This window comes from Leucoraja erinacea, chromosome 28 (assembly GCF_028641065.1).
Source record: "Leucoraja erinacea ecotype New England chromosome 28, Leri_hhj_1, whole genome shotgun sequence".
Classification (NCBI taxonomy): Eukaryota; Metazoa; Chordata; class Chondrichthyes; order Rajiformes; family Rajidae; genus Leucoraja; species Leucoraja erinaceus.
The window spans coordinates 22,963,727-22,981,788 of record NC_073404.1 but is presented as its reverse complement, the minus strand read 5'-3'; the positions used below and the strand labels follow the sequence as shown (position 1 = coordinate 22,981,788).

Below are 18,062 nucleotides of genomic sequence, written 5' to 3'. Positions count from 1 at the left end.
TTTGTGCCGAAAATTAGTGGTTTCAGGCAGGCCAAACAACTCATTTTATTTCATTTCCAATTGAACTGCAGTTTCAAGCACAGAGCAGGCCGAATAGCTCATTGCATTTTCATTTCACTTCCATTGCCATTGCAGTTTCAAGCACAGGGCAGGCCAAGCCAAACAGCTGTTTGCATTTTGACTTCATTTCCATTGCCATTGCACTTTCAACCACAGGGCATGCTCAAGCCAAAAACTGATTGCATTTTCACTTTATTTCCTTTGGCATTGCAGTTTCAAGCACAGGGCAGGCCAAACAACTCATTTCATTTTCATTAAGGGCTAACAAATCATTTATTCAAGTACATTGCATACTCACAGTCTTCTGTAGTTTCCCAGCTCAGGCAGAGAGTTGTGAACTCTCCCTCGCCATTTTGCAGACAGACTGAGCCACGCCCACACATCCGGGTTTTATAGTCCCTCCTCCCTCCCACCGGAAGGGGTGCGGCCTTCATGGCGGTGATTGACAGGAGAGAGAATCTCAAGTTTTTTTAAACACTATTAAGTCTTTTATTTGTCATCGGTGGGAAAAATCATCGGGGCCTGCGCAGTGGAGGAGGACGCTGAGTAAGATGGCCAAAAAATTACAGCCATATGTGGTAGTGTTTTTTCTAAAATCAAAGCACAGTGCAAACAGGAAGTGGTCAAGATGACACTTTTAATTATATAGATATGATTATGAAGCCCCGTATGCAGAAGTTGTAATGATGAGAAAACTCACAGCATTTGCCATCATTATAATGCGAGACTGACAGCAATTTTGGGTTGACTGCATTTTACAGCAGAGATCTTGAGCATGCTGTCATGTGTTCTGCACTCCTTCACAGGCTATGGGTATTGCTGCCTTCCACACTGCAATCGTGAAGGGGGGGGGGGGGGGGGGGGAATCAATGAATTTTGGTGTCGCATTTTGGGAAGTCAAACCAGAGCAGGATCGTCAGACTGAACAGTGGAGCCCTGGGGAGCGTTGAGGAGCAGAGGGATCTCGGAGTACAAGCAGATAGTTCCCTGAAAGTGACATCACAGGTATATAGGGTGGTGAAGGTGGCTTTTGGTCTTATTCTGCAGATCACAGCAATGAAGGAGGAAAGTCTATCCTGGCCTGGATCTCACATGGAGCAAAGCAAGGGAGGGAGAAAAATACTGGGATGAGGTTTAATACTTGCAGGGGGAATACTTACCGATGGGCCTATTACTCATAGGAGGTTAGGCAGTTTTGTTACAGTTGTACAAGACATTGGTGAGGTCATGCTTGTAGTATTGTGTTCAGTTTTAGTCACCCTGCTAGAGGAAAGAGACCATTAAGCTGGAAAGAGTGCAGAGAAAATTTATGAGAATGTTGGCAGGACTGAAGAGCTTGAGCTGTAGGGAGCGATTGGGCAGCTAGGAGTGCAGGAGGCTGAGAGGTGATCTTGTAAAGGGATATAAACAAGATGATCTCGATGCTCATCACACATAAGAAATACTCTCTCTCTCCACACACCTTTATCTCTAATACATTGTTTGTTTAACACAGTATATTCTCCATTATCTTAGAGAGTGATATTGATACAAGGCGTTTGAAGTGGTTGTTGACAGAAGGCATGTCAGATTTCCAACATAGAACTCTGGCTGGATATTCCAGTTATGATGACTTGTGGACATGCGCATTGATTCAAATCCGCTATGTGAAGTAAATAGACAATCGGACTGAATGCAGACCCAAAATGCTGGAGTAACTCAGTGAGACAGGCAGCATCTCTGGATAGAAGGAATGAGGGATGTTTCGGGTCGAGACCCTTCTTCAGATGACTTATTCTGCAGTCTGAAGAAGGGTCTCGACCTGAAACATCACCCATTCCTTCTATCCAGGGATGCTGCCCATCCAGCTGAGTTACTCCAGCATTTTGTGTTCTCTTCGGTTTAAACCAGCATCTGCAGTTCCTTCCTACCCACTTTGTCAATGGAAGCACAGGCAAGTCCCGAGAAAGAAGATGGAGGTGCATCCAAGGTTTTGTCCACCTTATATATAAGCTGTTGTATGTTGAGAAAACATTTATAAAGTTAGAAGGAGAATAGCTCATATTACAGCATACATTGTGCACTTGTTTTACAAACAATATAACCGTATAAACTGTACTGTGTGTGTGTGTGTGTGTGTGTGTGTGTGTGTGTGTGTGTGTGTGTGTGTGTGTGTGTGTGTGTGTGTGTGTGTGTGTGTGTGTGTGTGTGCGTGTGCGTGTGTGTGTGTATATATTAAACAGTTTTTATATATATATATATATATCAGTCTGAAGAAGGGTCTCGACCCAAAACGTCAACCATTCCTTCTCTCCAGAGATGCTGCCTGACCAGCTGAGTTACTCCTGCCTTTTGTGTCTACCTTCGATTTAAACCAGCATCTGCAGTTCTTTCCTACATAGTTTATATACTGTTATATTGTTCATAAAACAGGCGCATAATATAAGCTGTAATGTGAGCTATTCTCCTTCTTTTAACTTTATGAATATTTTCTCAAACTTCACATCATATTGGCCGGAAGTTTTAGCAAATTCATGGCCCCCCTACTGAATAAAGATCAGTCACTTTCCTTCAGTCACTACAGAATCTTCCTGATGCCCTCTGGTCTAGAAAAGTAAATATTTGATACAACGTTAACCTTGACTGCGTTATCAGTGGTGCCCTGATTGTAGATGCTGCCGAAGGCCTTCCTGAGGGGGATCCTCACAAAACCTCTCGTCTCATCAACTTTCTGAGCAGTTGTTTCAGTTACTGGTATACAAGCCTGTGGTGCAGTTGAAATTCTGTCAGGATTCAGCTATGATGGAAACAGGGACCATCACTTAAGAAATATCTAAAGGAGCATGTCAATTTTAATGGAATCTACAGTCCGAATACGGGTAAATGGGATTAATATGGATGGGTATTTGATAGCTGGCATGGATAAAGTTGGAATGAAAGACCTGGCTCTACATAGATTATTATTGTTATTAATGCACTATAATTGTTTGTTTTTTGTGTGTACATATATGGCCATGTTTGTATGTGTATATATATGATCTGTATATACGAGCATTTGTGAGTATGTGTATATGTACACATACTGAACTTTTTCTTCTTTCTCGTTTATTATATTGTTTACAGTGTACTATGTTTACATATTCTGTTGTACTGTTGCAGGTAAGAATTTCATTGTTCTATCTGGGACACGTGACAATAAAACACTCTTGACTCGTGACTCTTTCCTGTTTCAGTGCCACATAAACCTAGGGCTCATAAAAGAGTCAAGAGTAGAACATAGTCAACGTTAGTTCTCTTGAATAACACACAAGCTAGAAAGAATAATAGGAGTGGTTGTCATTAACAGGAAATATATTATTCTAATTACAGTACAGAAAAGATCAAACTAACTTGCGATTCTAAAAATGAGATAAGATCTCAATCTACACAATCAAAACTCAAAAAAACACAAACAATCTGACGAGACCTCACTAAGAACAGGATCTATAAAATCAATTGAACACTTCACAGAGAGTCAAGTAAATTAATTGGCTTGTGCACTTAGAGAAGAATAAAAGTTAGCAAAAAATTCCAAATGTAAATAAACAAACTGCTGGAGGAACTCAGCAGATCAAGAGGCATCTGTGGAAGTTTAGTTTAGTTTCTAAGCCAACTTGTTAGTGGTTTTCTCTTTCCTGGAGAGAGGTTGCATTTCTATGTTATATATATTTATATTCCCTATTCTTGTCTCATCTACATATTTAATTATTGTGTCTATTATAGTAACCATTTCACTTACACATATGGAGAAAACCAATACCCCTATACTGATCATTCTCACATCTACAACACTTCAGGCTGAAGAACTGTCCGCATAGCCCATAACTTACTGTTGTCCTTCTTTTAACCTCTGTCCCAGCATCACAAGCCCCAAATTCAACTCCAACCCAAAGACTGGGGAAGTAGGTGAGGGGATAATCATGATACAATCCAGATCCCCGTTGTGTTCATTTACGAAGCGGCCGATCTGGTGTGGGCAGATTAGGTGACAAAGGGAAACGTGGGCTTATCCAAAATCACCTCAATGCTATCTTGTGCATTTGATCCTATAATCGTGAGCCTCATAAAGTGCCAATGTACTGCAAAACATGCTGATAATCAACCCAGAAAATCAAGCATCCTCGCATTGAAGTAGATAGCTAGGGTGAAAATCAGAGCAGTTGTTTATTAAAACTTCTCACAATTTTCAGAAATCTGTTGACATCTTCTAATGAAAAGCAGTTCATTTTCACCGGTCTCTCTTCATAACAACAGATTTAAATAGTCATCAATGTCTAAATTAATCGCTCCCTACTCATGCCATGGTCTTTATGTCAAGAAGGAAAGGCGATCAAACTGAACCTAATATGATCTGAACCCGACCCGAAAGTCATCTATTCGTTTTCTCCAGAGATGCTGCCTGTCCCACTGAGTTACTGCAGCTTTTTGTATCTATCTTCGGTGTAAACCAGCATCTGCAGTTCCTTCCTACACGCTAATATTCCATCACAGTCTAATCTCTTTGCTCCTGTATTTTACAGTACATTTTAATATTTAAAAACAAGGATCTAAAATGATGTCTTTAATGCAACATTGTGAACATATTTTTTACTTATTTGAGGGTTTGAATCTCCAATTCCCTTCAAATATGTACCCTCCTCCAACAATTAATATTACTTAATATTTATGGCAACACAGTAGAGCAGCGGTAGAATTACTGCCTTACAGCGCCAGAGAAGCGGGTTTGATCCTGACTATGGGTGCCGTCTGTACAGAGTTTGTACGTTCTCTCCGGGTGCTCCGGTTTCCTGCAACATTCCAATGATGTGCAGTTACGTAGGTTAATTTATTTTCTGTAAATTGTCCCATAGTGTGCAGGATAGAACTAGTGGACCAGTGATCATTAGTTGGCGTGGAGTCGGTGGGCTGAAGGAACTGTTTACATCTGTATCTCTAAACTAAATTAAACTTCATATTTTGCTTCGGTAAATCTTTGACTACCATCTGTCCAGACTGCTAACTTAATCATTATTTTTGTCATCAGGCAGTTTTGATAGTGGTTCTATATGACAAGGCACTTGTGTATATATTGAGATGTATGGCCAGAATTATCCCTATGGATGCCACTGTTAACATCTCTCCATTCCCATCAATATCCTCCTTATGTGGAAACCTTTGAGGATCCATATATTTCCTTCAAATTCTCAAGCACATTAGGCATGGCTTGGCTGGTATATATTTATATTGATTTGCCTGAACTAACCCTCAGCTTTTCAGACAAAGAGTAATTTTACCAAATGTTATGGATCTCAGGCAAAAAGCAGATAGTAATGAAATAAAAGGGATATTGTAATAGCCGGCTAAAAATTGAGCACCTGATTAATGGGACTAGGGTGTTTGGTTTTGTTGAATAAAGAAATCCAAAGCCAATTGAAGTTGACTCTGGGGTGGTTAAACTGATAACTGATACCTCCCGTGGATCTCAAGAAAAACAGGAAAGCATCCATGCTGATCAATCTTTAAGGAGCCAACACCTGCTCACAGAGGGAAATAGCAAACCGCAAAGCATTGCATGAATCCATCTACAAATGAAGGGAAATGAAACATAGCTTGACTTCAAAAGCAATCAACTGAAAATAGAGCAGGAGTCCAGACTTGGTGCCTGATATTGGAAGCCTGATTAGAATCACCAAATGAGCACACTGAGGTATTTAAATGGAAAATGGTGCTGGTTAATAACAAAGTAGACCCGGAAAATTGCTCGGAGAAAAACAGCTTTAGATTAGCTCGAGCGAATAGATGTAAATGGTGCAGTAACCACCTTTCAGTGTGTTAGCGTGGCTACAAAATAGAAAATGATCGGGTCCGCCACGCGCAATCTATTTCAGATTGTTCAAGTTGTAAAATGAACTCTGAATCTTTGAGGCAGCAAGGAAGAAAGATGATTCGAGACCAGGAAGTAATCAGTTGGAAACCCACCAGATATTCCAAGCCACCGCCAAATCACCAGACTTAAATTGAAGGAATTAAGAGAATTATTTACAATGGTAGCCTTTAATAAGGATCGCAAAATCCTTTAAAAATGGTTATGCTCTGACGCTGAGGAGATTTGTTACACTCATGAGGCAGGTTCATGTGATATTGGTAGAAGATTTTCGAGATATATTTTAAATTAATCTTATTGCGATTTCACCTGTAAGGCATAAACCATAACAAGGGTGCAGAGCGCTTCCAACGCGGGCGGCGCTGACCGCCATCGTGGAGTCCTGGGGCGCCTTGTAGAGGGCCTACAGCAGCAGTCTCCACCCGGCGCGGCCTACGGACATTGGAAGCCGCCGACTCCGGTAGGAGGGGGGCGACTCTGGTGTCCACGCCGCTGAGGACGTCCCGCAGCCCCGACGTCGGACTTGTATCATCCCGGCGAGCGGTCCTGGACATCGGGCCGCCCGTAGCTGCAACTGCGGAGGGCTTGGGGAGGCCCTGACCACGGGGAACAGTGGAGGAAGAAGACTGACTTTGGTGCCTTCCCACACAGTGGGAAACTTTGATTCTGCTGTGTGGGGATGTTTTGTGTTAAATTCTATAGGGTGTTGAGTGCTGTTTATTTTTATTGTATGGCTGTATGGGAATTCATTTCACTGTGCCATCTGGCACATGTGACAATTAAATCTATCTTGAATCTTGAATCTTGAAAATATTGTGTAATTGGTACCAGGTAGATTATTGTAGAAGACTTTGCACAATAAACATCTGTTTATTGTATAATATGTTCTATGTAAGAACATAGTGTACAGAAACAGGCCATGGAGTCCAGACAATTCATGCTTCACTTGAATCTAAGCTCATTATTCCTTATCCAGTTCAACCACATCGTCTCCATTCCCTTCTTCATCGCTTGTGTATCCATCGATGTGCATCCATATTGCCTCAACAAATCACCATGTTTTCACACTTCCACCCATCTCTGGATAAATTCCCTTCCATGCTGATATCCTTTGGGGTTTTGCTCTTCACCACAAGTGTAAATGGTCTAATTACTCTCACAAAGCCTTTGCTGATCATTAGGACGTCTATCAAGGGGTATAAAATCATGAGGGGAGCCGGTAGGTTGAATCCCCAGAGTTTTTTCCCCACAGTAGGGGAATCAGGAATCAGAGGACATACTGTAAGGTTTAAGGTGAGATTTAATAGGAACCTGAGGGGCAATCTTTTCGCTCAGAGGGTGGTAGGTAAATGGAACGAGCTGCCAAGGGAAATTGTTGAGGAAGATACAATGCCAATATTTAAAATACCTTTGGATAGGTACATGGATCGGAAAGGTTTAGAGAGATATGAGTCAAATGTGGGAAATTGGCCAAACTTAGATGAAGTTTCTTGATTGGGATAGACTAGATGGGTTGATGGGCCCATTTCCATGCTATATGACTCTCTGACTGCAAGTCACCTTCCCTATCCTAAATAAATGCAGCCCATTCATCTAACCTCACACTGCTGGTATTGTCAATAGACAATAGACAATAGGTGCAGGAGTAGGCCATGACTGATCACATTGTAAGCCTTGCAAGCCTTTCTTTGCACCCTCTCCAGCTAAGGCCTGACATAAATGGTGAGGTGTTTGCACTGGTATAGAGTAATCATCATATTTTTACAATTATCAGCAGACCTACTGTTTGCAGGAATGTTAATGAATTCTGAGAGCACTGATGGTTCAGAAGCTGTGAATTTTCCTGCTGTACTTGTATATATTGTTTTGCATATGAGATACAGGAACAGGGGAGTGAGCAAAACCAGTGCTCTCTTGTCAGTACAAGTAGGTCCTGTTTCAGACTGGAATTGTCGAATGGGATTTGAATAAAGACTGAAGATAAATGTGAGAGCACATAATATGATGTAGATCTCTACATCTAGATCTTTTAAATATTTACCCCTACAGCAACATTCCCGTATCATGTATCTACACACTGTAAATGGCTCGATTGTAATCATGTATTGTCTTTTCACTGGCTGGTTAGCAAGCCAAGGAAAACCATGGACTGTTTTCACTGTACCATCGATAAACAAAACAGAACGAGAACAGCTGAACTGAGATCTTTGAACAACGAAGGAACAACCATTTGAAGGGAGATGCTAAATGCATTTCGTTGTCTCTGTACTGTAAAAATACAATAAAATGCAGAATCTGAATCTGAATTTTAAATATCTATCATGTGAGTAAAATTGTCACAAGCAACACAAGCTGCTCGGAGTAATGAGATCTTTGAAGCAGGTCAACCATTTGAAGGAGAAAAAATGAGAACTGTGAAAACACAAAGAGAGTTGACAGGCGAGAGTGCCTTGGGTCAAGACCATCTTCATGAGAGAGAAAAACAAAGTTTGTGGCATTAATACTGCTTCTCCCTACACAGATGCTGCCTAACCATTTGAGTATTTCCAGCTTTCTCCAGTATTGCTATAGTCTGCTTTTGAAACATATTTCCAAAACTGAATTAAAATTTTAAATAGGAAATCAGATGATGTTTATTTTTTTTAATTAATTGACTAAAATTATTATCTGAGAGGCTTTGTCCTTGTAGTGGTGTTCATGTAAGCAAATGTTTCATCCAAAATGCTGATACGAGGGCTTGCATTAAATGCTAAACTTTCACAGATTATATCCTGCAGTTCTGCTAATAATTAACAAATGACTTCCCAAATATATAGGGATAAAATAGATTGTTGGCGCAGCAATTTTCAATTTTTTCTTAGATCAAAAACTAATGACAGTTTTCTGAAGTGAAATTTAATCATAACATTCATAAATGGCCCATTGTAAAATGGACTCAATTCTCAAAGCTTGAACAAGGCTGTTTGGCCCATTGAATCCACGCCAAATGTCGATCACCCGTTCACACTAATTCCATGTTAACCCACTCTTGCATCCACTCCGTACACACTGGGGGGGTGCAATTTACATAGGCCAATTAACCCACAAATCCGCATGTCTTTGGGATGTGGGAGGAAACTGGAGCACCCAGGGGAAATCAAACATGGTCACAGGAAGAACGTGCAAACTCCACACAGACAGCACCCGAGGTCAGGATTGAAGCCGAGTTTCTGATGTCGAGAGGCATCAGCTCCACCAGCTGCGACACTGTTCCGCTCCAGTGTTCAGCTAAATCAACCAGGTTAATTTTATGGCCATTTTGGTCTCAGTACGCCATGTTGTTGCTCTACATCGATTCTTAACCCCCCCAGTCACATCTGCACTCCATTTTCCCTTCTCTTACCCTCACCTCCATTTCACTATCTTACCATTCGTGAGGTGACCGCCCAATCAATATCTAATACGAATAGAGATTATCAAATATGGCAGGATATTGGCAATGTCACTTACTTACAAGGGTTATTAACCTTGGAAGTGTGGAAGACATTGTGTGCAGCATTGACTTGGAAAATACATCTGAATTTATTTTCAACATTTTGAGAAGGGATGGGTGATCAAAGGCTCACTTATTGCTCAGTTATGTGGGTACGTGATTGCTCTGTATTTCTGTTATGCGTATCCAATTTAGCACTGGATGTTGATGGGAGTTCATCTGATAAACTGCAGGAGACTGCTTTCATGTTATCTGGCAATTCACGGTTTATGCCGAGATTCTTCACGCCAATTTCTTTCCTGGGAAATAATGCAGAGCTATAGTACAGCTTAGAATCCCATCATAAATCTGGTTCTATCTCACTCCTGCTCATTCTTTAAACAAAGTGAATTGTGTGCAGAGCAAAGACAGAATATTTTTCAATTTCCCTCTGATTTCTCCTCTTGCGCTTCCTATCTTATCTGAGGCAGTGATCCGTGCGATGATTAAGTTTCATGGTCATCTTCAGGGCCCTCGTACTTTGCTCAGATGGTTATTCAGAAGTGGGTCGTAAATAATACCGCACAATCATAGTTAGCTTCATATTTTCCTCAACTGCCCCTTCCTGTTTTCCAGGAAATGGATTGTCATCGGGAGCAGTTGAAATTTATCCTATCTTAGCCCAGTTACGTGGACAATCACCACTACATCCTCTACTAATGCACGACAGACCTGGGCTTTAATCTACGATATTCTCTAACTGGACACTCCATCCCTCACCCCATGTGCAACCAAATCAGTGTCTTCTGAGCACGCAAACTCCCTCTGCAAATTTCTCCTAACTCCACTTGCCCTACTTCTCTGAGACATTCTGTAAAATCAACTGTTTGGTGAAACCGAAGGTAGACACAAAATGCTGGAGAAACTCAGTGGGCCAGGCAGCATCTCTGGAAAAATGGAATAGGTGACGTTTCGAGTTGAGACTCTTCTTCAGATTGAAACGTTGGATGATCTTTCCTAATATTTCATTAACAGCTTATCTTTGAATTTGGTTGAATGACACGATTGTGAATTGTCCACGTATGTTTCACTATTTTAAAAGCACTTCATGAAAGAATGTTGGTTGCGTTGAGGAACAGCTCATCATGTTTCTACTGGACTATTGGTGTCCTGTGCTTTTGTGTCGAGCCCTCTGGTTTATTAATCAGAAGGAGGTCTCTATCAGACTCCAGAAACACTCTAATGTGGTTGGCACATAACTAACTAATATGTCTCTCAAGCCATAGGACGTCACGGAGGTGCAGCAGTACGGTTGCTGCCGTACAGCGCCAGAGATCTGGGTTCGATCCTGACTATGGGTGATGTCTGTACGGAGTTTGTACGTTCACCCCGTGACCATGTGGGTTTTCTCTGAGATCTTCGGTTTCCTCCCATACTCCAAAGACATACAGGTTTGTCGGTTAATTGGCTTGGATTTGTATACTTGGTATCAGTGTAAATAGTCCCTAGTATGTGTAGGATAGCATTGATGTGCGGGGACCGCTATTCGGCGCGGACTCGGTGGGCCGAAGGGCCTGTTTCCACGCTGTATCTCTAAAACTAAACTAAAACTAAATAATTAGTTTTCAGATGCCAAATGTTGGCCTGTCCAGGGTCACCCACATTCTTTGAAAGAACATGAACTAAAATAAATGTGTAGGAAGGAACTGCAGATGCTGATTTAAACTGAAGATAGACACAAAAAGCTGGAGTAAATCGGCGAGTCAGGCAGCATCTCTGGAGAAAAGGAATAGGTGAACAGGGCCTCGACCCGAAACGTCACCTCTTCCTTTTCTCCAGAGGTTCTGTCTGACCCGCTGAGTTACCCCAGCAAATATACATTGACTTCATTGTATTCCACATAAAGTCTGGAATGCTGTTTGGGATGTACAACAGGTTAGTCAGCAACTGTACGAAAATGAACTGGGTCCTACCTCACATTTCTCTCAGATCCTGGCTAACATTTCCACACACAATATTCTCAAGCTAACCTTTACTTTTATCTATTTTTTGCAGCAATTGCACAATAAATAATATGCTTGAAAGTGCTTTATTATTGATAAATCAAATTTGTGGAGCACATTTGGGCCATTTAATCCATACTGACCAAATATATCCAATTCCACTCACAACATTCTTGTCCTCCTCACATTTAACTCCCCACAGATTCTATCATACATCCACACACCGGGCCAATCATACATCTACACACCGGGCCAATCATACATCTACACACCGGGCCAATTTGCATTGGCCAATGAATCTGCTGACTCCACATCTTCGCGATGTGGGAGAAAATCAGAGGCAACCCATCCGATCACCTGTTGCGAAGCACAAGCCAGGTTTTCAGAGCTCTTGAGGCAGCAACTCCATTAGTTATGTCACTTTGATATCATAATGAATGTAAAGTAGAGTCAGATACAATTGCAATTTTAAAAGAGATTTGGACAGGTTCTTAAGAGCAAGGTGAAGAGCAGCACAATTTAAACGCAGCATATGAGACGAGCTCAAGACGGCGGCATGGCCAGCAGAGACAAATTGGGCTGAAGGGACAATTTCCGTGTTGTATAACTCTGTGACATTAAAGAACAGCAGAATTCACTGATGCTCTGGGAGTTTCTGTCTCTCCAAACACATGGAACTGGTCAACTTATTAAAGGCCTTGATAAAGGTGATTAACAATGAAGTAATTTGGCTTCCTACGCACATGGATTCACATGAAAAACGTTAGTATTTTACTTCAAATGTAATCTGGTATATTTGCATGAAATAATAATGAGGAATTTGTAACATTGAAGCAGTGAGAGGGGTGAGGAATGACAAGATCATTTACATCCAAACATGCCATTGATAACAAAAATAGATGCTAAAAGCTGAAGAAGGATCTCGACCCGAAACGTCACCCATTCCTTCTCTTCAGAGATGCTGCCTGTCCTGCTGAGTTACTCCAGCTTTTTGTGTCTATCATCAGTTTCAACCACCATCTGCAGTTCCTTCCTACACGTGACAGTGATAACAATTTTCTAGCAGAAAGAAAGAAGGGGAGAAGAAATATTGGCCACAGAGTGCAGGAGGAGTGGGTAGCTTGAGACCCTCAGCAACTACCACTGTGACGATACATCAGCTATTTGGACATGGGGAAGCAGTGTATATGGTGACTTTGCCTTAGCAGGGGGGCTGTAACAGCGGTGTATCACCTGCTTACATTCTTAACATTTGTGGCATGTGAATCTTCCAGTCACCCTTATTAACCTGAAACAAGGATCTTTGAAAATTATATTTTCATTACAATAACAAACAAAGGAACTACAGGCCTTCATTCATTATTCCCATCAGGGAACACTATCAAAAGGTGCATACATTGTGTTACAGTTTTAATGCATTATTGCTAATCTTTCAAACACAGATTCCTGCAAGGATTCTGGAATGTAATTTGCATAATCCTGCTATTTTTACTTCAATAAATTTTTCTGCATATATCTTTAATGATAACATGTCATGCAATGGTTATTTTAGCACATGTAAAAACTAATGTGAATTTGATTTATTATATTCAATTCTTTGTTCAAATAAGCTCCTTGACTAAAATGATTCCTTTATATATCTGAGGGATAGGTCATACAGGCATTTGGATGGACAAGGGCTGATTAGGGACAGTCAGCATGGTTTTGTACGTGGGAGGTCGTGTCTCACAAATCTGATTGATTTTTTTGAAGACGTGACCAAAAAGGTTGATGAGGGCAGGGCTGTAGATGTTGCGTACATGGACTTCAGCAAAGGCATTTTACAAGCATCCACAGGGTAGGCTGCTCTGGAAGGTAAGGTCGCATGGGATCCAAGGAGAGATAGCTGAATGGATAGCAAATTAGCTCCATGGAAGGAAACAGAGAGTAATGGTGAAAGGTTGCTTCTCAGACTGGATGCCTGTGGCTAGTGGTGCGCCTCAGGGATTGGTGCTGGGCCCCTTACTGTTTGTCATCTACATCAATGATTTGGATGAGAATATGCAGGGCAAGATTAGCAAGTTTGCTGATGATTCAAAAGTTAGAGGTTTTGCAGTTAGTGAAGATAGTTGTGATCAATGGAATTTAATACAGAGAAGTGTGAGGTGTTGCACTTTGGGACGGCTAACAAGATCAGGACCTACACAGTAAATGGTTGGCCTCTGGTTAGTGTTGTAGAGCAGAGGGATCTAGGTGTACAGGTGCACGCTTCCTTGAAGGTCGAGTCGCAGGTAGATAAGTTGGTCAAAAAGGTTTTTGGCACTTTGGCCTTCATCAGTCAGAGATTTAAGTATAGAAGTTGGGAAGCCATGTTGCAGTTGTATAAGACGTTGGTGAGACCGCATTTAGAATATTGTTTTCAGTTCTGGGCACCATGTTATAGGAAAGATATTGTCAAGTTTGAAAGAGTCCAGAAAAGATTTACAAGGATTTTGCCAGAACTAGAGGGTGTGAGCTATAGGGAGAGGTTGAGTAGGCTGGGTCTCTATTCCATGGGGCGCAGGAGGGTGAGGGGAGATCTTATAGAGATATACAAAATCATGAGAGGAATAGATCGGGTAGATGCACAGAGTATTTTGCCCAGAGTAGGGGAATCGAGGCCCAGAGGACATAGGTTCAAGGTGAAGGGGAAAAGATTTAATAGGACTCCGAGGGGTAACTTTTTCACACAAAGGGTGGTGGGTGTACGGAACAAGCTGCCAGAGGAGGTAGTTGAGGCTAGGACTATCCCATCGTTTAAGAAACAGTTAGACAGGTACATGGATAGGACAGGTTTGGAGGGATATGGACCAAGCACAGGCAAGTGGGACTAGTGTAGCTGGGATATTATTGGCCAGTGTAGGCGAGTTGGGCCGAAGGGCCTGTTTCCACACTGTATCACTCTATGACTCTAAATGGAGGTAGAGTAATGGAGCAGGGAAACTGGCTCTTTGACCCAGTACGTTCATGCCGACCAATATGTCCCATCTAAGTTAGTCCTATTTGCCCGTGTTTAGTCCGTATCCCTCTAAACCTTTCTACCTGTCCAAGTATCTTTTAGATCCTTATGTTGTGCTACCTTGACACAGTTGATACCCCTCTCACCTAAGTCAAAAGTCTGAAGATTCAAATCTTCAATGCTCTACACTAGAATGCAGCACAGGGGATGTGCTACGTTATCAGAGGCACTGTTTTCGGGCAAGGTTTTAACATCTTATCAGATATGTGTTGCAATTTCAAACACTCCATTATAAAAACTACCAAAAAGGGCAGAATATAAATGAACCCAGGGACAGGATATGATAATTAGGAGGAAGGTGTAGGAGCTGTGTGATTATATTATTTGGAGCACAAGAGACTAGATTTTATTTGAAACAGATTGGCGTGAAAACATTCGGAGAAATTGGATGAGGTGGAAATTCATGTCCTCTGGTATCTAGGGGTCATTGATTTAAAGAGAAAGAAGATTACAAGGAGGACCCTCCTGTGGAGATTAGATGGAACACTTCATTTGTAAAGTGGTTGAGGCAGCGAGAGACCTTTGCACTATCTAAGGAAATGTGTAATCATTTGAACAGAGCAAGACATGGGGCAGATTATATAGCAATGAGCTGTCACAGATGGATGGGCTAAATGGCCTCATTTTATTGCTCTCTGGCCTGATTAGGGTGCATGATGTCAGGTTTTCATTTAGGTTTAGCTATACATTCTCAAACCTGCCAGTATATTATGTAGTTAATATTAGCAGTGAAAGAATATTCAACTCAGCAACACAGACACTGTGAAAACTCACATATCTAAGTCTTCCCCTCTGTCCTAAGTTGACAGCTGGGACTGTAATTTTTGTTTTATTCATTTGAAACTTTTCTGAACCTTGCACTCAATTTCTGTTTAAACCTAAGCAGATCCACAATTTTCACTTGCATAAAATGTATTTCTAACTGTACCTTTCTAGATGATACTGCTTTGAATTAGGATTACATCAATCAAATTGTCCCCAGACCATCGAAATGTCTCGGAACCTACAACATTTTATTTCACCCAAGAAGAGTTATCTTGGAATAACAATCATGTACTTTCTTCCTGCAGATTTATACCAGACACAATGTGAAAATGACACTTGTGCCCCCTCCTTCTTTTCCTTTGCTTAGACGTCCTGATGGTTATATGGTCTTTACTTTCACCTGTGGAATCAATGAATGGTAATTAATTGGGCCATTTGCCCCATTAAATTTGGCTGCAATTTTTCCAGGAAACAGCTAATCTACTCCTGGTTCTCTGGAAGCCTTCAATGCAAATATTGAAATGGCAGAGTTTTTGTTTTGTGCATTCATTCTTCATATGCAAGGGTTATATTTACTAGGTGGTGGATTAAATGATTACTGACAGTGCAGGAAGGAACTGCAGATGCTGATTTAAACCGAAGATAGACACAAAACGCTGGAGTAACTCAGCGGGACAGGCAACATCTCTGGAGAGAAGGAAGGGGTGAGTTTCGGGTCGAGACCCTTCTTCAGACTGAGAGGGGGGGGGGGATACAGAGATAAGGAAATGTAAGGTGTGTGCAGAACTCTCGTCGGAGAGAGGTTACAGACTATGTTTTGTTTGTCTGGTAGGTGGCATTAAAATGGAACGAACTGCGCAGACTATTCAATCATTGGATTAATAGGGTAAAATATATATACATTTTAAATATTTGTACTTCTTCAAAGGAATAAATTGGAATATCGTTTTCCGTGACATGTAAATATATTATTTAAAATTTTTGGTTCCTTGTAAAAATAAAATAAAATTAACGATGAAGACTAAATCAAAAATGTATTATTCATGAATTAATAATCTGTCCTTTTTCAGTCCTGGGATTCCTAAAGCCGAAAATAATGAATACTACCTATCTCGATCTTAATTAAGACTGACCTGAATCTTTGTACACGTTAGAGATTTGCTGGGACACGCACTGTTTGAATACTCAGTTAACCCTTGGGGAAATCGCCGCTAATCTGCCTACAGCACCGCGATCGTGTCGCCGAGTTATATAACAACCAGCAGTCACTCATGTTAAAATAATTTCACTTTAGGGGCGAGGACAAATCCGCAAATAGTTTCGCCGGAGAACACTTGTCTTTAAAATTGACAAGTTCGTCCGGAACATTTGATTCTGTGTCGAGGCAACCGGAATCAAACCTCGAGAAAATCTAATGCCTGGTGCAGCCAGCAATCTGCAACCAGTGCCTTCTAGTCTGCGACAGTGTCACTAGTTGCACAGGGGCTAGTGGCAACATTGCCTTTTAACGCACAGTGGATGCAACTAAAGGCGCAACTCTGTCTTTTTGATGCAATTGGCAATGTTCCCTTGCATCAAAAGTTGGCCGTCAAACAGTACTGACGAGTCACTCTGCTTCCTGTTGCGTTTCTTGCAAGAATTACATGGAAGGCAACGCGCGTAAAAGAGGCCATTCTGCCCAAATGGGCTAGTCCCCTGGCACAAAGTTCCAGCCCGTCACTCGCACTGACAATCACAACATTTTGTTTTCCTTTGTGAATGAGACGCCAGGTCAGATCAGGTTGCTACTGATTGTGCTTTCAATAAGCAGGAGGAAGTAGCCCAGCCGGCAAACCGTGCGCTTGTTGCAACATAGCAACCAAGGAAAGGTCGGGGAGAGATAGAGAGAAAAGCACCCACCGTCTAACTCCTCTTCCGAGATGTTGGCCAACTGTTCGCTCTCGCTCCCGTCCGACAGCGATCCGCTCAGGTAATTATTCCCTTTGTACAAGAGGCCGGTGTGGACAGGGTGGAAAGGCATCTTCGCCCGCTGCAAGAGAAATCAAATGCGAGCGTCAGCCCGAGTTGTGCCGGGTTTCCTCGGGCTCCGGCCCCATCCTGGCTCAGCGAGACCCCGAATATCCCAGCCAGCCAAGGGCGGGGAAAGGGAGACAGCGACCGCTCTTCCAACTTGCAAGGTGGCCAAGGTTTCAGTGGCGGGTGACCGACTAGCTCAGCTTTGCTATGAGAGGCTGTAGCTGTACTTCAAGCTGTGTTTTTTTAAATAGGCGTAACTGGACTCCGTTTGATGGTTCTCTAGAGAGAGACGGGAGGGACGGGGGGGGGGGGGGGGGGGGGGGGGGGGGGCTGAGTGGGTGGAAATGGGGTGTTGCAAATATCAGGACCGGGTCAGTTTCACCCGCTGCAATTACAAGACGGCGGCGGCGGCGGCGGCAGCATCTTCGGCGAGAAGATGAGATGGTGGAGCCGCTCGGTGCAAGTTACCTGCTCGTTAGTTGTAATCCGGAGAAGGTCGCCTGTCACCTTCCACTGTACAGAGCGGAATCTTCCCTCTGCCCGGCACGGCGAGGAGAGGGCGATGGGCTGGCAGCTGGACCAGTGCCCCGGGTGGAGAGGGTGCAAGGGGGTGGCCGGTTGTGGGAGCTCGGAGTCAGGGGCTGCTGGTGAAGTCGCCGCTGTCTCTCTCACATCCCCATTTCCAGTCGGGACCCAGTGCCAGCGGAGGAGTTCCATTCGCTTGAAACTCCCATTTGTCAAACGGGTGCCTTGGATTTTTCCAGCGCGGCCATGCCCAAAGTTGCTCCTGCTTTCGCCTCGACGCCAAACATTGGGGCAGATTTAGAAGTGAAATCCGTTTGTTCTTCC

At 42.4% G+C, this 18,062-nt stretch overlaps 1 protein-coding gene across 1 annotated transcript in view; it reads right to left on the bottom strand.

Annotated features, from left to right (window-relative positions):
• Nucleotides 1-17,452, bottom strand: part of caln1 (calneuron 1) — a 234,437-nt gene extending 216,985 nt beyond the window's left edge. The window contains exon 1 of the mRNA XM_055658048.1: nucleotides 17,097-17,452. Coding sequence (XP_055514023.1) covers nucleotides 17,097-17,217 — 121 coding nt within the window. The 5' untranslated portion in view covers nucleotides 17,218-17,452. The remainder of the gene's footprint in view (nucleotides 1-17,096) is intronic.
• Nucleotides 17,453-18,062: the final 610 nt, after the last annotated feature.